The sequence below is a fragment of the Vigna unguiculata genome, chromosome 1 (genome assembly GCF_004118075.2).
Source record: "Vigna unguiculata cultivar IT97K-499-35 chromosome 1, ASM411807v1, whole genome shotgun sequence".
Taxonomy (NCBI): Eukaryota; Viridiplantae; Streptophyta; class Magnoliopsida; order Fabales; family Fabaceae; genus Vigna; species Vigna unguiculata.
The window spans coordinates 19,851,561-19,873,302 of NC_040279.1; the positions used below are offsets into that span (position 1 = coordinate 19,851,561).

Below are 21,742 nucleotides of genomic sequence, written 5' to 3' on the forward strand. Positions count from 1 at the left end.
CCCAACTCTTCGCTCAGGCTGAAGGGTCTCACTTAAGCGAGAGGGTCTCTCGCTCAGGCGAGCTTCTTTCGCCTAGGCGAGAGCTCAACACACAGGAACAGTGGCTTCTACGCATTCTCACTTAGGCGAGACTCCCCTCGCCTGAGCGAGACGCTCGCTCGCTCAAAACTGAGCTGGTCACTTGAGCCTCTGTTAATCTCGCCTAGGCGAGGCAGGCTTGCTTGGGCGAGAAAACCAGTGCTCACCACTGATCTCTCGTGCAATAGTCACCCACACACCCAAACAGTTCAAGCAGGCATTCCCAACAGTTCATATTCACACACAGTCCACTCAATCACGAAATCAATGGGAAAGCAGCAAGTTTTCACGGAATATACAAAAGGATCTAGCTTCCCTTACTTGGAATGAGCTAGTATAAGACCTTGACACCGAACAGCGGAACACCACAACTCTAGGAGAAGATTACAAAGCTAGAAAAGTGAAGCAGAACAGATTCAAACGGGTTTATTAGTACGAACCCTAGTAGGAACCATGAAAAGTAAGTTGAAGGGAAAAGAGCTGAAAGCAACTTACATGAGCGAGGAAAAAGAGTTGGACCTTTGCGAAGACGAAGACGTCAAACCCTAGCAGAGGGAGATGACTGCAGCTCTTAGGACAATGGATAGTTTTCTGAAAGTGGGTAGAGTGGTTAGGGTTAGGGCATATTAGGTCTGATTCTCCTTTTTGGGTGAGCCCTTAGGCCCAATAGACTAGGGCAGCTCTTAAATGAAATGGTAGAATGTATGTGGGCCTTACATTTTGTTAAAAATATTTGTGCATATTTATATAAAAATTAAATTTGGTTTCAATTTAGAGAAAGATAAAATTGCACAATTTTTACAAAAATTGGGACTAAATTAGACAAAAATTAAAATACAAGAACCAATTTGAGAATGAGAAAATGACACCTATCATAATAGTGACACATGGCACTGTCACTGCCACGTGGCACAGTGTTAGCTTGACACGTGGCACAATATCAGTTTGACACGTGGCAAAATTTTAATTTTTTTTAAAAAAATAATAATTCAAAAATAAAAAAATTCAAAAATAAAAATAAAAAAATTCAAAAAATCCTGACACGTGACACATCATTTAATAATATTACTATACTAACGGAAATGACTTAATTGGATCAAATTTTCTAAAATAAAAACTAAATTAAGATAAAAAATAATTAAGGGATCAAATTCAAATTTTACTTCTGAAAGTATAGTTTAAGCAAAAGGATAAAATGATATATAGATTGATAACCATATTTTGAGCAGGTATCTGCACAGACCCAGCTGAACCAGAAAGACAAAACGTAACGGAAATTGTACCGGCAGCCATCGGCTATGACCACCGCTTTAAAGCCACCAATTGGGTTGCGCCCCCTCCAACCACCACCGCTTTTCCCTGTTTCCAAATCGTGTGTTTCTCCCTCTCCTCTTTCTCAATTGCATTTCGTTGCGTCTAATCCTCTCTGAGCCATATTCTTAATTGCAGGCTAAAGTTCCCAACAACTCAGCTTCCCAGAATCAACTGTAGCCACTCCTCTTTCGAAGTATGCTCCTCTCCAGTTACTCTTCGGCCTTTGTTTTACCACTAACCGTTTCCATTATTGCACTTACAAGAACTAGAATTGATTTTGTCTCTTGTGAAATTTAATTTGGTAAAAATACATGTGCATGTTTGGATTGAATTTGGGATAACCTAAAAGGCCTTTTACCCTGGAATAAGCAATTTTTTTTTTCGTTTTTCATTTGATGTATTGGAATTTGTTATTGTGCATTGGATGGATTGGGACATTATGATGGAAACTGCAGGAATGTATGTTCTGAAAAGCTTTATTTTTGCTTAAGGTTCGAGAGGTTAGCTATCAACCCCCGGGGACTCAGCTTAAACTTCTAAATTCAGTTAGCTTTTCACTTCCAGAGAAAAGGTTCGTAATTGTATGTGTCTTTGTTTCATCGTATTACTAACTTCAAAATATGGGAGAGGTCATGTAACTTTAGTTTATTTTCATCTATTTTTTATTATTTGAAAATTGAAGTGGGTCATTCAAGACATATGAAAATAAACTAAATTTACATAACTTTTCCCCCCAAAAAGTCATTGAATCCGCTCCCTCAAAATACTAAGATGATTTTCCTTAGTATGAAAGTTTTAATGATTCGTCTTCCTAGTTTTTTTATTTTTTGTATTATGTGGCAGCTTATTTCTGCCATTTGCAACAGTTTTGGCCTAATTTTTGGACAGAGTGGAAGTGGAAAAACAACCCTATTGCAGGTTATACGTTTTATCCCTTTAGTTTATGTTTCTTTTAGGTTGATGGTGGTCATAGCTCACGAAATGGCCTTGCATTTCTCCATTTAGCTTCTTGCAGGTATATGCAAACCAACCTCGGGATCTATTTACATCCAAAAGTATGGGAATGACGGAAATCCTAGTCAAACTCCAGAGCCCTTGGTGCCAGAAAGGGTTGGTATTGTCTTCCAGTTTCCTGAGAGGTATGAATATAAACTAATTGAATATAGTAAAAGGTTTTGTTAATCTCTATCTTGCATTTGTTTTAATTTTGTGTTGTAAATCTTGACCACATATCAAATATGTTGTTTGAGTGTAAGTGAATTGGCTGTTAAGGTGAGTAATTGAGTGTGAAGAAGAGGAAGAAAGGGGATATGAAGGTTAAGGTTGTGGAAAGTGTGAAGGCTAAGAAAAGCAAGAAGGCTTCGTGAGTTGGACTATGTTGTCTATCAGTGATATATGTTAGAAATTGCTGCTTGTTGCAGCTCTGTGCAAGCCTATGTGGTTTTGCTTCTTGAGTCCTTTGGTGGATTTTGGTTTTTGACTATGTTACTATGGTGGTTGTTTTTATGTTGGTTCAATCTGTGTGGTTTGATGCTAAAATTACTATAATTGAGGCTTAGAATGTTGTTAAATCGGTAAAATCAAACTGTGGCATTCTCTTAGAAAATGGACTTTAAGACTTAGCTCTAACTTATAAAACCAGTTTTATAAGGTAAGTTGCATTTACTTATATACTATAATTTGTCATATTTGTATTTGATTAGGGATCTGCAGCACACTTCCTCACACCGGCTCAAACATGAGAATAGGGGCTGAATAGCAGGTTATACGAAAGGATCTGTTTGGATACCATCTTATAGAAAAGTGGATTTTAAGGTTAATTCATCCTTTCAATGTGTGATCTCTAACAAATTTCAACAAGTACAATGTACTTAAGTTATTTAGAGATTGCATGATATTGGAACCTAAAATTTCTTTCATCAAAGTTAGTGTTTCACTTTAAACCAACTAGTTTCAAGAAAATGATAGGAGAATGCTGGAAGAAAAAAAAAAAGAAATTAGAGTTTGACTCTTGGGATACCTGCAAATTTCTTGTGGCTCAGTTCTGTAGAAACGGAAACAAGAAGCGATTAAGCTTAAACATAGATGTGTTGCAGACCAAATTCCCCAAAAAATCATGTAAAAATGAGTACCAAAACTATTTTATTTTATTGATGACTGTCTATTTGTTTGGAGAAAGTTCTGTTAATTATTGAGGATTACGAAGGACCAAAGACAGACTTATCTTATTTTCAAGACTAGTTTGTTTGCCATTATTTCAAGATAGAGGTGTTTTCCAAGTTTCTTGTTGGTGTTTAGCACATGGATTTTGTTATGATTTTTTGTCAAATATGTGGAGGGACAAAGTATCTTTTATTTATATATTTTATTTAATATATTTCTACTGTTACCATATCCTTATTTAACCTGTTATGAACATCCTTCATTGCTTTCTATTTTTCTTTATAATTCTTATAAAGTGGACTTTAAGCTTATTTTAACCGCATAAAACTGACTTAGTAATGGAGTTTGTACTCCCATATATATATATATATATATATATATATATATATATATATATACTTGGATAGGCTTTTATGTCCTTTTAGAAAAACAGATTTTAAGTCTAATTTAACCTTACAATACCAACTTTGTCATGTGAGGTTTGCATCCTACATTAGTAGACAATGTGAGATCTTCAACTATGATAAATGAGTTGTCTAGTACACAAGGCTCCAACCATTGTGAGACTTGGAGAGGATCAAATTTATGCAACCTTTACCCGATGGACACCTGCGGCTTTTTTTACTAGAAGAACCATGAATTTATGACCCCAGATCTCAAGGCTAATTTACTGACTCACCATCTTCTTGTTTTTCAAATAGTAAATATTTTTGTTGATGGAGAAAAAATTTATTATATCACTGTCTAACATTAAGATGTAAATTACTACGATATTTTAGCAGATATGGCTCTTGTCCAAAAACAGGCAGCAGCAGCATAATACCTTTTGTAGCATTAGATATAACTTTCATATGTTCTTCTTCTAATTGAAATATTTTGAACTTTGAAGAATAATTATATTTATTTTAATATAAAAATATTTACGGCATTGTACCTTCTCTAATCTTTTATTCAGAATGGCATGTTGTTTAATTGTCTACAATGTACACTTTGATCATTTCATTTTTGTTGGATTGTCATTTCTAAAGTGCTACACATTTTGTTGTTGCAACGTAGGTATTTTGTGGCAGATAATGTGCTTGATGAAGTCACTTTTGGTTGGCCAAGGCAAAAGGGTAGCCATCACCTTAGGGAGAATCTTACTCTAGGGCTACAGAGGGCAATTAACTGGGTAGTTATGCCTTTGTATGTGATTATTTAATTTAATTTAATATGTGATTGATGACTTTCTTCTCCACTAACGCATTTATATATTTCATGTGCTATGTTCTTTCTTGTTTGTTACTATAGGTTGGATTAAGTGGGATATCATTGGATAAAAATCCTCACTCCCTCAGTGGTGGTTACAAACGCCGTCTTGCCTTGGCAATACAATTGGTAAGATGTTCTTTTCTAAATTCCTGCGTGCTATTGCTTCATGCTTACACCTGACTGGCTCCTCAGTAGTATATGGATGCTACCTCATTTATTACATTTTAGATGTCAATCAAGCAAGCATGAATTGGCATATGGTTAATGGTTTTTCTAAATGTACTTTTCAGGTGCAAACCCCTGATCTATTGATATTGGATGAACCTCTTGCTGGACTCGGTATGACAATGCAACATATGACTTCTTATTTTGTTTAGCTAGTTGCTATTGTACTCAATGAAGTAATTGATTTCTTCTTCCCATTAAGTCAAATTTTATTAAAAATCCAGGCTTTGTTGAAATTTTGTTTCTAAATTTTTTGTAATGCAATGCAATTGTTATTTGGGGGTGTTAAGAACCAAAAACAGAAGTCAGCAATCAAAACCAGATTCACCAATGTTACTAAACAAAATCTCAAAACCCCCAACTGCAATTGAGGACCTACTTATTAGGTCCTTGGTCTCAAATGGCATAACTAGCTACCGAGTTACAACTAGCTATAATTTAGCCCCTTTTTTCCTTCTATAATAGACTAGTAAAAGTCATTTCCCCTTTGTCTTAGTCTTGTTCTCATTCTTAACAATATATCCTTCTTTTGGAACAACCTTGTTCTCATTCTTAACTGTTAGAAGTGGGTTTAAAGCCTAACTCAACCCCACAAAACCGGCTTGTAAGGTGAGGTTTGCACCTCACTTATATATTGTGAATTGGCCTTATCTCTAGTCGATGTGGGACTTCCAACACACCCCTCACGCCGAGGTATATTCATCTCGTGCATGGGATAAGAAATTAGTGGGTGGTCTGTTAGTGGCCCGATATCGGGTGGAATGTCCAAGAAAGTTCGCTAGGATAGGCTTTAACTTGGCTCTGATACCATGTTAGAAGTGGGTTTAAAGCCTAACTCAACCCCACAAAACCGGCTTGTAAGGTGAGGTTTGCACCTCACTTATATATTGTAAATTGGCCTTATCTCTAGTCGATGTGGGACTTCCAACATTAACAATATACCCTTCTTTTGAAACAACCTTGTTCTCAAGGTTAAAATCTGTAAACTGACTAGTGAAATCCGATTCTAAACAATCTTCCCTAGTAGTTCCTTCCACGTTTTCAAACTCGCAAATTAACTAGTTAATTTCTGAGTCTATAAGTTTGGTCATTGTTCACAAGTTGATTTGTCTGGGACTCATTTTTTGACAGACTTAGAGTAGAATTGCCCAAACTTGGTTTACTCATGATAGACTCGTGAGTTTGAGATTGAGCCATTGAGTCTGTGGTTGGGCATAAAAACGACAATTGACGTCATTTTGGTTTGCCTTTTAAAAATCCGAAAACCCAATCTTGAAAACGTGTATCATACCTCCATTTTCACGCATCGTTCCCCTTCTCTGACACTGTTCCATTTCTCTTTCATCGCATTGTGGTTTTGTTTTTGATCATGGTTCTGTTTCTTATTGTAGTTCTGCTTCTCTTCTCTCATCGCATTGTGGTTTTGAGATCGTTTTATTTATGAGCTTAGTGGCGCAAGTCCTATGTGTGGTTTTTATCTATCATTTTTTCATATTATAATATTTTTTCTTTTAACTTTTTTTGGATTTTAATTTGTTATTTTATCTTTTTCTTTATTTTACTTTTTTTATCATATGTTTTTTCTTTATTTCCTATTTCTGTATTTTAAAATTCATGTTTTTAAAGTATTTCTTTTCTATTTCTTTTTTAGTTGCAAAATGTTTATAATGTCCAAAATTGTGTCTGATTGAATTTCTTTTGATCCCAATGCAAATTGCATTCTCACTTCCTAGACCTAGAAGTAAAAGTGTTGTAGGAAATAGGTCAGTTGTCAGATGGGAACCTGGAGTAGATGCCTTGGGTAGTGGATAAAAGCTAAATGTAATTATCGCTCAAAGGCATTCAATAAACGAATTTTCAGATTCAAGCATCATCTTGCCGGTACTTGATGTGATTATGAACCTTGTGCCTTAGTGTTAGAAGAAATTGAAGTTGTAATGATGAAAGTTGTAGCATAGGTTAGTGAAGCTTCAATAAAGAAAGGAAAGTTGAATAACATTAGAGAATTTGATGATGAGCAGAGTGAACAAGTGGATACTACTCAAAGTAGTAGTATGATATTCAAAAATAAAGGAAAGGAAAAATTTAGTCATGGTATTCAAGCTACTTTAAATTGGTTGTACAAAAAACATTGATCAAGACAAAAATGGTGTACAAGTTGTTGAATTTTTCTACAAAAGTGTCCTTGCATTCAGTGTTGTTAGAAATTCCGCTTTCGCAAAAACCTCCATCTTATGATGATGTTAGAGAAAACATTTGAAACAAGCAATGTAAAAAACTGATCTAATCCTTGAAGAGTAAAATGATGAGTGGAAGAGAATAGGTTGGACAATTCCGCATGATTGTTGGATAGATAAAAAGGAATGTAACTTTTTTTGGTGAATAGTCCTAAAGGAACTGCTTTTCTTTATTTATTGGATACCTCATACATCTCAATAACCACAAATGTTGGATGATGTTGTGGGATTTGTAGAGAGAATGTGGTGAAAGTAGTTATTGATAATTCTGCAAATTTTAAGGTAGCTAGAGAATTATTGATGCAAAAATGAGAGCATTTGTATTGTATCTTAACAATATCTAACACTCTTTAACAAATTTTACAGCACCCAACATTTTAAATACTTTATCAACAATTTTTGAGATTCTGAGGTATCCAATGAATAAAGAAACACACTGCTCACCAAAAAATTATAAATTGAATGTCTTTTCTTGTTTGTCCACCCATCCAACGTAATTGTGCAACTTGTTCTCTTCCAATCATCCTTGTAATCTTGAAGGAGTATATGATTTTTTCCCATTGCTTATTTCAAAAGCTTCTTTCTAACATCAATGGAGGTCTATAGCCAACACCACATCTCCCAATCATCTCACATTTTTGCAAAAGATGAATTTCTAATAACATTGAATGAAATGGACTACTGTATAAAAATTTCATCAACTTTTTCTTTATCACCTTTATTGTATAATTCATTTAGAGTAGTTTGAACACCATCAATAGATTTATCCTTTCCCTTACTTTTAAATATCTTGCTACTACTTTGACTTTGTTCACTCTCTTAATCACCATAAATTTCTTCAAGGCTATTCAACCTTCTTTTCTTCAATGAGGCATCCTTACCCTTAGTGGCAACTTTCATCATTAATGTTGTGTTTGGAATGGGGTGAGGATTTGAGGGAATGAGTTTGCGTTGATTTGTAGGTAAAGATGAAGTTATTTGGATTAAGAGAAAAATGGTTTGATTTGAGTGGAAAGTTGATGAAAGTTTGTGTATGATGTGATTGATAAAATTTAATAAATTATAATTTTTAGTAGAGTAAATTATATGATTACCATTTTACCCTTCAATGTAAATAGAAGAAATGATATTAAAATAAAATTAAAAATGTTATTAAAATTAGAAAAATATAATTTATTGATATCATTAATAACTTAAAATAAATTATTATTATTCTCAATGATAATTTAAAATAATTTATAATATAGACTATTTAATTTATATCTCCACATTTATTTAAATTTATTTTATTTTATATAATTAATTCATTTACAAAAGATATTTATTTGCATAATAATATTAATTATTATTATTATTATATAAAACTAATTATTATAATAGTTAAAATTAAAATTATATATATATATATATATATATATATATATATATATAATAATATACAGTGTTTTCAATATCCATATAATTAATATATAATTATTATATATATTTTATTATATAGTACTAATTATTATATGCACGTAACATGTAGAAACCTATGCAGGGTGTGCAGTTAGGAATCTTTCCTGCATACATTTAAGGAAAAAAGAAACTAATAAATATAATAAATGTAAGTAAATTAAATTGTTAAACGAGAGGGACAATAAAGTAATTTTAATATGATGATCTGGCTTTCCCTACCCATCTCTTTATTTCAGAGAGCGCCAAGCTCACCTGCAAATCCACACTCACAAATCAGCACAAAAAGCAAATCCAAACACATTTTCAAGTCACTTTCCATCCGCATGAATAGTACTCATGCGGATCTAAACACAGCATAAAACTTTAATTTCTTTTGGCACTGGAACAAAAGGTTCCAAATTGTATCTAGTACTAACAAGATGATGTTTGAATTTAAAAATTCCTTCATTAAATGTCTTCGAACAGTAATAACATCTCACTTTTTTCTGTTACCTAAAACATTTGTTCCATATTTCCGTCCAATATTTGTTACTTCCGAATACTTTGTTTCCATTGGAGATAACTTGATTTCTTGGAAGAGCAAGAAACAAAATGTTATGACAAGATCTAGTGCAGAAGCAGAATATAGAACTATTGTCTTAGTCACTTGTGAACTTGTTTGGTTTAAACAATTACTTAAAGAATTGCAATTTGGAGATGACACTCAAATAACACTTATATGTGACAATCAAGTTGCTCTTCATATTAATTATAGTCCTGTCTTTCATGAAAGGATAAAAAATATTGAGATTGACAATCGTTTTGTTCAAGAAAATATTGTATCTAGAGACATGAGGAGTGAGTTTGTTAACTCAAGTGATTAGTTAGGAGATATTTTTGCTAAGTCTTTATAAGGACGTAGAATTGATTATATTTGCAACAAACTTTATATGCAACAACTTGAGAGAGAGTGTTAGGTATTGTTAGTTACAATATCTTATGTTAGTTACAATATTATGTATATGGGCTTAGCCCATATTTTCTTTATTGTTTGGTATGACCATTTACTTATTAGCAAGACCATTTACTTTTATTATGATTTAAATGAAGGAAATTTAAGAGATAATGGGACAAGGGGAGGAGAGGATAAGTTAGAATTGGGGCAAAGTGTTGTTAAAAGAAATTGTTAGATCCAGGAATCGACCTAACAGTCTCTCCACAACTTAAAACGATGAAACTAATTTTGGCCTAACCTTTTCTAACCACATATTGACAAACGTCCCCTCATCTTCGACGACCTTCATTTTTAGCGACCCCAGTTGAGCTTTCTCTTCCTTTACAAACTGTTTTTTTTTTTTTTTTCTGAATTTGTCTTTTCTTATTTTCCTTTTTTCATTTTGAATACAAACTGTTATTTCCCTTTTATTCTACTTTTTCACTATCTTTATTTTCCCTATAGTCCTACTAATAGGACCCATGAGCCCATAATGATGCAAATCAAGATGTTACATCTAATAATTTCCCACTGGTCAGATTGGAAAGCACGTGCTGATGTTGTGAAGCTGTTGAAGCATTTGAAAAAGGAACTAACTGTGCTAGTTGTTAGTCATGATTTGAGGTTGTTTCAATTTACTCTACTCTATTGATTTTCATTTTCTTATTACATTTATCTGTTATGCATTTATTTAACTAATGATTTGTGAACGTGATTTATAAATTCTTTGATTTTTGCAAAGATATTGTTGTAACGTGTGTTCCAAAATGATGTCATGCATTGATGGGTAAACACATGATGTTCATTTTTACATGACTTATGTGTATCAACATAGTTGCTTGGTTTTTACGCAGTAAATTAATGTCAATCAAAGAGTTTTTAGTGGACTTGGATTTCTGACCCTTGTTTCTGTCTTGCACTATGAAAAATTGTTTTTATGTTGTTGGCTCAAATTAAGAAAAGAAACAAACAAATTCTATTCCAAAGTTTGTTTTCCAAAATTGTTTGTGAAAGGGTTTCTTGTGATGGTTATCTAATGAACACTTAGTCACAGACTAGGATGAACACATCATTGTTGACAAACTCAACCCAAAGATCAAATACATAAAATATGCAGAAAGAGACAAGTAATGAAGAAGATGCCACAATCGAGATAGATTGATAAGCCATCGAAGATTATTCTCTTCAAATTATATATTCAAAGATAAAAATTGGATGTCCTTCCCGAAGATTCTCTTCACTAGCATAAAGCTTAAGACACAAATGACTCCAAACTAATTAGAAAAGTTAAAAGATGCCTACTTATGCTATGGACCTATGATTACTAGGATGATCTAACTATTTTGGTAAGAACTTCAATTCATCTTTTAATGTTTCTAAAACTTTATGTAAGGACTTTTGGTTATAAACTCAAGAAGTTTGCTAAACGTATCAACCAGAAGTTCAGTCCTAGATATTATTGACCATAAGAGGTCATTGAACATGTAGGGGAGGCTGCATACAAGCTGAAGTTACCTGAAGATGGCATAGTACACCCGTTTTTTCATTTATCATTACTTCAACCCATTGTAGCAGTTGAAGTTAATGTGCAACCACTTCCTCAATGTTTGACTGAAAATTGGGGGATATTGACTATAAGACAAGATGAAGATTACAAGTGGGAAGTCTTGGTAAAATGGAAAGACATGCCAACTTGTGAAAATTCATGGTCATACTTGTACAAGATGAAAGAGTCATTTCTGGAATTTCACCTTGAGGACAAGGTGAATTTTATGGGAGGAGGTATTGATACGAACCAGGCCAGGTTACTAAAGTGTATGAAAAGAGAAAGTCGAAACCCATTACTTGAGGGTCCACGAGCACACACGTGATTTGAGTGTACTAACAGTTTGGCTGAGTTGGTGTGAGGAGAGAGAGTAGAGAATCCCTTAGATCTTTTCGGTTTGAGTGAGAGGTGAGGGAATATATGGGAGGGTGATTGTGCTGTACGGATGGGAATTGACTTTAGCTGAGATGGCATTGAGCTCTCTCGAGAGTCATTGCTTTTCTGTATCAGATTTCATAAAGAATAATAATATACAGTATTCTCCGTATCTCTGTTTCCTCTCTATTCTTAAGCTTCCTATAATTTCTGGTATCTATCATTATAATTTTCAATTTTGAGAAAGTGATATGCATTAGTTGTTACAAGAGGATTTCTTGCAATATTGCATTGTCACCATGCCAATTAATAGTGATATAAAGGTTTTAACACGAAGGGAGTTGCCTAAAAACTTTTAAAACTGTAAGGACTTTCTGAAAATGTTTCAAATTATTCTGGCTAAATTAAAAACTTAATAAAACTATAGTAATTTACAGAGTAATTTAATCTATATAGTTTTTAAGGATTTCTTGTCATCTTATATTTGTATCTCACTTTCTATCACCATAAATTCTGCTTATCAAGAAAGAGAGAGTGAAGTTTACGTTTCTCTTTTTATCCCAACACTGTGACTTAATGATTTTTCTTATGGAGATTTGTGTGCATTTCAGAGAATTTGCAAGTCTAGTTGATCGATCATGGAGAATGGAAATGGGTGGAAACCTTAAAGAAGAATTTCTACCATTGTAATTATGCTCAATTGCCTTTTTAATCTCCGTGACATTTTATGAGTTTTGTACCTCTATCGTCAAGGCTTGATTTATTTTCTATTGTACCTTGGATGCTTAAACTGGGAATTCTGAAAAAATAAAAATATAGTTCTATAAATAGCTTTCTTGAGATTTGATCATTGAAATGGTCTCACGGCCTCTATGAAAATTAGTTATGAGTTCAGTTCTTGCTATTCCCATTTTAAAAATTGAAAAAATAAAAATATAATTCTATAAAAAGCTTTCTTGGGATATGGACATTAATATGGTCTGGAGGTCTCTTTGACAAGTAGTAATAGCTTCAGTTCTTGCTATTCCCATTTTAAAAACTAATTAAATTTCTGCATATATATGCCTATGGCATACTTGTTTTGCCCATGTTTCAAGCCAAAGGCAAACAAGTGAGGTAATTTAGAGATATAATTGTATAAAAAGCATATAACAATTTCCACGAAAGATAACGATAGGAACTTCTATTAAGATATTCAATGGAATACTAAGTGTTTTATTTCTTTTGCCTTAATAGCTAGCTAAGGGTGGGCTCCTCAAGTAATTATTAGATAACTACAATTTTAACATTTAAAAGGTAAGTTATGATTCTTGTGTTCTAACCAGTGGCCTGCACATTCATTTCATTAGGTCTATTTGAGGGTCAGTTGAATGCTCATAAAATCCTAGTAAAGAGAGTTTGTATTGACCTCATACCAAGTCCTAGAAATCTGTTCTTGTGGTTGATGATGCATATCTTTGGTTGCAATTGATTTGTTCATTTTCATTTGCGGTACTCTTCTTTGACACGGTAAAATCAAGTAAAATTAACAAACTAGTAAAATTAAACCAAACATGTCTATTTATTGAGAAACTGTCAAGAAACACACAGATTTATTGGTTGCATGATTACTTCAAGTACAGGCATAATACAATCATTTTTTTCAAATTACCAATACTAGTTTTACAAGTCTCACTTATAGTGCAATTCATCACCACTTTAGCATAGTTTAATTCAACTTGCTACAGCTCCAGCACCAAATCTACAATATAAAAAATTATGAATGAGTAATAATACGTAATCATAATCTAATTATACTTCAGTCATGCATGTATTATGATACTTCATGATATATTAATTTGCATTCAAAAATATGCTCAGGATTAGTTTGAGATTGATTGTATGTTGCATCTTATAAAACATTTTAATCAAAATACTTATTGATAGGGTGTTTGTGTATAATTTGTAGGATGTGTGGTGGGAAAGAGGATCAATACTAGAACCCTTTTTATCTTGATAAGTGTCCAATATATGATCAAAGTAATTGGCAGTAATGCTGAAAATATTAGAGGAAATTCAGAAAAAATGCTTTGGAAGATAATACAATCAGAATTGACACACAGACCTGCCCTCCCGGCTTAAACAACAATACGGCTCTACAAAATTCTGTTATGCCTCCCCACAATTTCACATCCTCTTATTTGACAGTTTGCTTTTCTCTGTTTCACAACAATACTCAACACTCCCTTGATCCAACCTCTTGCCCCCTCTCTTTGTTTGCCTTGTCATTTGTTTATTTTGGCAATTTTTACTGTATTGTTGTTGAGATGAGACTTTTTATGAATATGTAAAATGGTGCTAATGGAAGATATTTATCAAATTTGTGTGTAAGGAATTGCATTCTAGATGTATGTACTTACACTCTGCGTCTGTTCTGATCCAGTGCTCATTATTTCCAGTTGAGCTACTGCTTATTTGCCCAAGCTGTGGTGGGTTCCAATTGATCGTACGGTGTTGGGACCACTCTCTTGATTTGGTATCTGGATGAAATTTTTTGCCTTTGTCTGGATTTGTGGGCTTCCCATTATCATATTCATGGAAGAATTCATGAGAAACATTTTGCATCTCATCTTTGTGGGATTTAATGAAATCCTTTCCGTTTATGGGGCTTTCAGGATAGACTTTTCTGTGAAACAAACGTAGAGCCTGCATACCCTGATGAATGAATCAAATAATTTATGATAACGTCATAGTATTCAATGTATTTTCAAGACATTCATATTGAAATTGAGAGTTTGCTTTCATAGCTAAATTATTCTGGCACTTTACTTATCAGGACTGACATTTGGAACATTACTCTTTGACAAAGTTATATTTAGTTTAATTCCTTACCGGAATACCTTCTGTTCAAGTTCTTTAGATATGTTTAATAAATTTCAGATGTTCATATACCTATTTTCTTCAGATTCTCCTTTATGTATGGTGTTTTACTTTATTATATATGAAAACACCCAAGCAATAAATATGTTATTTTCGTATTGATAATTTTTTGCTAATAAATCTGTGAACCTGATGGTGATTCTCATAATCTGGTTTGTATTGTTTGTGTTTGGTTTCATCCTTTTTTACATTATTCCTAGTGTAGTGAACACATTCAATTTTCATTGGCTATATGTTACTAATATGATAAAGAAATAATCAAAGGTAACAAGTGGTAGAACAACCAAGAGACTTCTTGTTAAATGTGATTCAGAAGATCTAGTATAAGAGACCAACCTTGTGGAGTTTTTTATTTGTTGAAGCACAATCAGCATCTTTCCTGGAAGTGTTGCAGCTTTCTAAAGAACTGTAGACCCTTTTCAATACCTTTCTCATAATATGCCTGGCAGCAGACTTATGTGTTTCCTTGACTTGTGTTTCACCTCTTATTCCTGTCTCTATACAATCTTGACTTGTTGCCTTTGTCCTATAAAGTAGCTCAGCTAACGATGCTCTCTTTTTACTTACTTGTTTTGTTTCTGGTAGTTCAAATGAGGACCCCAGTAAATATCCTTGCAGTGGACATACAGCTTTGTTTCTGTAATCTTCAGCTTTGGGTCCATCTGTTTCCTTTGCACTAAGTGTGATAGTGCTAACATAGCTGTTTCTTCCTGATGAATCATGAAAACTTTCTTCTCTTTCAGCCTCTAGAAATTTCTCGAGCTCATAACTTATGAGCTTGAGTTCATTTTCTGTCACCTCTTCACTTCTCATTGGTATGTTTCCCGAAGGCTTAGCAAATGTTGGTGTTCCTGGTTCATTGGTGTCTGTTTCTGTACCAAGTGTTCCAATTGTTAGGAAACCTTCAAAGAGCTGAGAGCATATTGCTGGTGTTTCTTCTTGAGACTTATCTTCTCGGCTGTCAACCAATCCAGAATAAGATATTTGATTTTCCTGATTGTGTGACTTTGAGAAACTGGGCTGATTTTTGGAGCTGAAGCATGGCTTTGTATGGGAGTATTGATTGTCAAGTGTTGGCTTCACTGTAAGGCAAGTACAAGGGTTTCCTGAAATTTGAGTCCAAAGAAATTACTAAACTTTTGAAATTAACAATTGATAAGACATATGCATGCTACATATCTTGGTGAAACATTGATTCTTGGTATTGTTCTCCTGGTATCTGGAAAGAGGACTATGGAACTTGAGAGAAAAGGGATAATAGTTAGATGAGTTAAATGTGGACAAGGGAAGTGGAGAGTAATACATGTACAAATTTTTAATTGCAGTACGTTAGTGTTTGCAACCACGTGATAAAGTGGGATGCAGAGGTTTGAAGTACAGTAGTCGTCTTGATATGTTTAAAAGACCTACTGTGCAAAACACCTTACGCTTACGCTGAATCTCTTAAAATTTTGGTAAGATTATTCATAGACTAGAGATCAGAAAAATCAACGTAATGTTCATATTGTGCTATTTCATTGACTGACAGTAACCAATCAGTCACCAAATTTAGAAGTGTTTAGGTGTGACTGGTGACAGTCTTTAGCCTTCACTGAATGCCTTAAAGATTCTTATTCCTTTTCATTCATTTCCATTAAGAAAAATAGAGGAAAATTGGAATCTAAGAGATAAGATAATAAGGACAGCTTAATACCAAATGTGAAATCCTTGAAAGGTTCTATACTATTCTGCCGAAGTTTTCGATGCACCCATTGAAATAACTGCAATAAGGAAAGTCAGGGATGAAGCTGAAGGAATGAAGAAATTTTTAATTGTCAATGGGCAGAGTTTAGACTCACCTTCATTTTGGTCTCTTTTCCTGTTTGATAACCAAATTCTCTTAGTGACTGATTATGCTGGTAGATATATATATATATATATATATATATATATATATATATATATATATATATATATATATATATATATATATATATATATATATATGTGTGTGTGTGTGTGTGCAAAGAAAAAGATCTCTAGGATTGGCAGGTTACGATTACTAAAGTGAAAAGGCAAAAGACCTTTTCTTTGTGATTTATTATGAGTTGGAACTAGATTTATGCTAGAAGAGTCTACGTTAGATGTGCCCATAGAGAAAAACAATTAGATAGATACAACAGTGTGGTTGGCTATTCTTTTCAAAACACCATCAAATTGCTATTTGTCTATATTTGTCTCTGTATGAACTTAATGGAGTTCGACCACTGACAGATGTAAATACGTAATGCTTGATGACAAATACTGTCAATTTTGAATCATGAGGCTAAAACACTATCAGAAAAATTTACTCTACTATGGTTACAAATGTATCTAATAATACACTATTACAAATTAGGGAAAATTTAAATTTTCAGTTGTTGAGTTCTTTCAGTGACATGCTATTGTTGGAAACATTGCTGTTTAATTCGAAGGTCCTACTTCTATTAAGTGATTAATTTATTCCTGTACTCGGCAAGATGTAAACCATCTTTATTGTAGTATCAGCTATAAACCGAGAAACTTTTTCTCTGTTTAACTTGAAAAATCCACAGTCCCAGTGTTTTGAATTTTCTGACGCTGTTAGGGAACCAGTAGAACTTGCTTAGACACTTCTAATGTTAGTTAGAATTAAAACGCTAGACTTGATTCTTTGCAGGGCTAGCGTGAGAAGTTTCTGGATGAGCTAAAAGCATTAAGAAAATATCTTTTCATGTGTGCCTGATAATATATTTATGTGCTTATATCATTGTCAATATTGTTATGATGAACATATAGATAGGAGGTGCAAGTATCAGCGTAAAGAGAGGGGCAGGGGTAGATGGTCAAGTGGATAAACGTTCAATCATTATCACATCGAGCCCAAAGACAACTGTGCTAATAGCTCTTTGACTATTATTGTGTTGATTTTGAATTTTTATTAACGTTCTTTATGATGCCTTGTGGTAACTCTTGATAAAACCTTTTATGTCTCTCTAATTTCTCAGATTTCCACATATGCACATTGCAGATTGATTAAAAGTGAAGTTAAAGTCTACAAGAAGAGAAAAATATTGTTCGTATGCATTATTAAAAAATCTTATATTTCCTGTCAATTTTATTTTAAAATTTTTGTTACAAGAAATACTTATAAATTTTGTTATGAAAAAAATTTGTGAGAAATATTATCAATTTTTTGTAAAATATTTTGTATAAAATATTTTTCGCAACAAATTTTGTAAGAAATACATACGAATTTTATAATTTTGTAGAAAATAATTATCCAAAGAAATTATTATTTAAAATTCTTAGAAAAAATAATAATAAAAAGTTTTTTCTTATAAATTTTTTTAACAAATTTATAAAAAAATTTTCGTATAATATGAAAAATTTTAGTAGTGATAGTTTGACACGTGATTTTAAGAAAAATATTGAATTTTAAACCTTGGAACGAGATCATATAAGGGATGATAACCCCTAGCCCTGCACTTTGTTTGATGTGACTTGATTTCTTACATCTTTCTCAATCAAGGAGCACTTCCCGTTTCATGCTATCCGCAGTTTAATCTTTTAGGCTTTTATCCGAGCCATTTTTGTTTGTAGTTATGCCATATGAACTGCCTTTTTTGACGTACAGCATGTCGAAGAGATAATTTCTGTTCCTGAAAGTTCAGCATCACGCCTAGATAGTGATCCCAGGGGAAAAGTGTAGTAACAGCTCAGGCGTGAACACAAACTGTAGTGAAGTTTCGGCGTAAACACTATGTAGCAATGTTTACTTTTAAGATATTCATGAAAGTGCTGCAGGGTTAGCACTTTCTTTACTAAGTACAAATAATTTTTACGGCCCATTCAAAGATAAACATGTTAGGCTGTTTCTTCCTGCACCTTTACAAGTTTCTTTATCACCTCTTTTCATTGTGGAATGGATTTTTCATAGTGCACATTCCTGAATGAACAGGAGGTAGCAGAAAAAACTTGTCGGGTGCATGAAGTCAGTGTCAATATACTATAGGAACCCTAGTTTCTCTAAGGATGGTAATTTGTAATTGAATTTACTCATGAACATACTTATATTATATCTGCTTTTTTATCCAAAATTTAGAACACCCTTGGTTCAAGATGGGCCCTTTCTTTCTAGTCAATTTATTTGGCACTGAACAATAATTTTCTTGAAAATAGTACACTACAGAAGACTGGATTGCTCCTGCACAATCCAGAAAAGTGCTGAATTATTGAGTTAAGTACGACTGGCTTACTGTTGATGGGTCATTCATAATATATTCTCCTTTGGATTGGTTGATATAAAGTGTGCAGCGTCAGCATCACACTTGCTGCATCAACTACATTTGTTTGTCACATGCTTACCTGCTTTCTCAGGAATGTTGTCTCAAATCTTGTTTAACTTTAATGCTTAATCTTTTCCTTCAAGTTGTTTTCATGACCAATATTTTCTTTTAACTCTGCATGTGGAACAAGGCTAAAATACTTGACTAACAATGAGGACGTTCCCATTTTAGAAACAATTTCTTGGCATCACGACACCAGTTCACTATGTTTCAACAGGGGAATATGTCCCAAGTCCTAGCCCAATAATTGCTTAGTCAGATAGGCTTATTACTGATTCAAACAAATCCCACTAATGAGCTCAACTTTTGTGTTATGGCATCTTCAAATTTAGCAGCAAGCTGGGCAGACTAACATGAAAATTGCCATTTGCTAGTAAGGACAGAGCCAAGTCAGCCATTCAAAAAGTGATATCCAAAACAAACACTAAATCTTCAGAGTTATGGGGTCACCTTAGTCAGTGCAGCAGGGTACATGTGTGACCCATGTAAAGGATAGATGGTGACCATGTGAATTCCACGTGACAAAGAAATTCAATTTGGTTTATACTTATAATTTAAGGAACATAATCAAACCCAGTCTCTTCTTACAACCACTGACTTATCTTCTTTCCATTACAGGTTTATTTATCACCGAGTCTGTTTCACGGATTAAAAATGTATTTTTGAATATAATTTTTAATGTTATAGGATTTGAACGATTATTTTCCGGTGTTATTGATTCTTGTAAAAGTTTTACCTTCTAATTTTATTGTATTTGTCTACATTTTCATTTTTATTGCGATGAAGAAGTGATGGAAATATACGAAATTATTATTCCAAATAAGCTCACCCTAGACATAGTTGTCATTTCATGAAAATTTTATTAAAAATAAAGCAAAAAGTAAAAGAATCGAAGGATCACACCAAAATTCTATACTTTGAACTTCATATACTAGGAAAAAGGCAAATTCTTCTGCATATTAAAAAAATCATCATTAGCCAATGCTTTTACAATAAAAAAAAAGGTCTTTAAATTTTAGAAGGTTTTTTTTTTTTTTTTGAGGATTTAGCATTAACTTTCTTTAGCCTACCCCTACTAGATTTTCTTATAGTTTGGAATCGGCTCATCATTCTTTTCAATATTAGAATCTTTTCTCTGATGAAATTTATTAGCTCATTAAGAAGTTATTTTCGATTCCTCTACAAAATGAGTTTCCTATGTCAAAGGATTAAGAATTGTCACTGAACCACTATGAGTTGAATGTAATTGTTGTAAACCTTGCAAACTATTCACAATGGGAGTGACATTTTCCAAAGAAACCATACTAGCCGAAGAATCAAATTCCACTTACACGCCACTATCTATATTCTTAACAAGAGAAGATCCATTCACAACATAAATATTAACATGATTAATCACCAATGGCTCAAGCTGTGACTGAGCAACAGGTTGCACCATAAAAGACTGAATCAAAAGTCTAACATAGGCTCCATCGCAGGTTCCACCACAGACTCTACTTGATCTAAAGAGCCTTTAGTCCCATCTTGTGCACCAACCACCTTTGGACGATAATGTTGTTGAATTTTTGTGCCAACTATTTTCTCCCACCAAAAATAACATTGACAGTGTTGTAACTGTCTACAATTAGATAGATCATGACTAATCATTTTACAATTTGAACAAAATGAATGCAATTTTTCATACTTCAGATCAACAATAAACCCAAATCTTGACCTTCCACCAAAATTGATTAGGAAAATCATATAACAAATCAACATCGATTAAGATATGTGCAAAGAAATCTCGAGACTTATTCTTAGTATAATCATCCAAAGATAAATTTCACATGCTATTGATAAAATCGCTTTCAGTTGTCAATACTCTAAAGGAAGGCTATGGATACGAACCCAACATTGAATTTTTGTGAGTTTCATGGAAGCCGAGACAAAATGAAGAATGTCCAGAGATAAATTTGAAGTTCCAACAACCAAAATCCTTTGCTTGTCTTCTAAAGAAGGAAAAACAAATTCATAGAACCTTTGCCAAGTGGAATTGCCTTCCATTAACCTAAATGCTTCCAAGGCACATCAAGTTTTTCACAAAGGTCTAAATGTGTAAGCGATTTATCCATTTTTGTTAACAAAATATACTCATGCAAATGACTTTTGGAATCCTTCAAACCAGCAAGACAAACTTCTTTAGAACTATGCATGAAGACCATATCTCCCTTTATACAAGGATAAGGTAATTGGGACAAAGGAATATTACACACATTATTAAGGACATGGACAAATGTACATTTTTGTACCCACACATTTAAAGAACACAAATTTGAAGAAGATTTAAAGAAAGATAATATTTTGTGATCTTGATCCTCTAAGCTACCCTTAGGAATATGAAACCATGAAGAAGAAATAATACTTATGCTTCACACAATAGCAGACCTCCCTCTAATAAACCACTCTCTAACCCATTTGTGCAGATCCAACTGCTTCCAACATACAATCACGAACGAGCACTCCATGTGATACACGATCAGTGCTCCACACGCAAAACCCTCACCTCTATAGGCCACCACTGAATCTTACTAGCCACCCAAAGTTAATATTCATTACACATGTAATTTTTCTTTTTTTTCATATTTTTATTTTAACTATTTTAAATTTAAAAGCTATTAAATGCAATCAAACATGTTTTCAAGTATCACAACTCTTAAAGCAAAATTTATTTTCTAATATGAGAATAATACATTCTTCTTCGGTTTAAATAATGGTTCTATATTTTCGAGAGTGTTTCATTTGGAGTTGTAAAAGGGATACGGAAAAGGGAAAATGTAACATATAATAGATGCAAGGAGAATGAGTGAAAAAAAGAGAA

The 21,742-nt window shown here is 33.2% G+C and overlaps 2 protein-coding genes across 8 annotated transcripts; one reads left to right on the plus strand and one right to left on the minus strand.

Moving 5' to 3' along the window:
• Positions 1-1,290: 1,290 nt before the first annotated feature.
• On the plus strand, positions 1,291-14,548 carry LOC114196181 (ABC transporter I family member 11, chloroplastic). 7 transcript variants are annotated; one of them, XM_028086741.1, is made up of 11 exons: positions 1,291-1,450; positions 1,528-1,585; positions 1,884-1,963; positions 2,259-2,310; positions 2,398-2,531; positions 4,612-4,726; positions 4,846-4,932; positions 5,097-5,145; positions 10,239-10,323; positions 12,232-12,306; positions 14,043-14,548. In XM_028086741.1, the coding sequence occupies exons 1-11, from the start codon at positions 1,377-1,379 to the stop codon at positions 14,101-14,103; spliced, it is 870 nt and encodes a 289-aa protein (XP_027942542.1). In that variant the 5' UTR covers positions 1,291-1,376; the 3' UTR covers positions 14,104-14,548. The 7 variants fall into 7 exon arrangements, 4 of the variants coding, with proteins under 4 accessions (XP_027942542.1, XP_027942558.1, XP_027942550.1 ...); XM_028086757.1 differs by having other exon boundaries at positions 14,059-14,548; XM_028086749.1 differs by lacking the exon at positions 14,043-14,548 and adding an exon at positions 13,569-13,992.
• A 309-nt stretch (positions 14,549-14,857) lies between these two features.
• LOC114189284 (protein LAZY 1) lies at positions 14,858-16,383 on the minus strand. Its single transcript, XM_028078002.1, has 3 exons — positions 16,378-16,383; positions 16,233-16,299; positions 14,858-15,645 (listed from the first exon to the last, which is right to left on the minus strand). The coding sequence occupies exons 1-3, from the start codon at positions 16,381-16,383 to the stop codon at positions 14,858-14,860; spliced, it is 861 nt and encodes a 286-aa protein (XP_027933803.1).
• Positions 16,384-21,742: the final 5,359 nt, after the last annotated feature.

What these genes read in the sequence shown, in the direction of transcription:
- LOC114196181 (XM_028086741.1), top strand. Translation starts at nt 1,377, where the DNA reads ATGACCACCGCTTTAAAGCCACCAATTGGGTTGCGCCCCCTCCAACCA. An exon ending in TTGCCTTGGCAATACAATTG is followed by an intron (nt 4,933 to 5,096) that starts GTAAGATGTTCT and finishes TGTACTTTTCAG; the next exon opens with GTGCAAACCCCTGATCTATT. An exon ending in GTTGTTAGTCATGATTTGAG is followed by an intron (nt 10,324 to 12,231) that starts GTTGTTTCAATT and finishes TGTGCATTTCAG; the next exon opens with AGAATTTGCAAGTCTAGTTG.
- LOC114189284 (XM_028078002.1), bottom strand. An exon ending in TTTCAAGGATTTCACATTTG is followed by an intron (nt 15,646 to 16,232) that starts GTATTAAGCTGT and finishes CTCAAATTTCAG; the next exon opens with GAAACCCTTGTACTTGCCTT.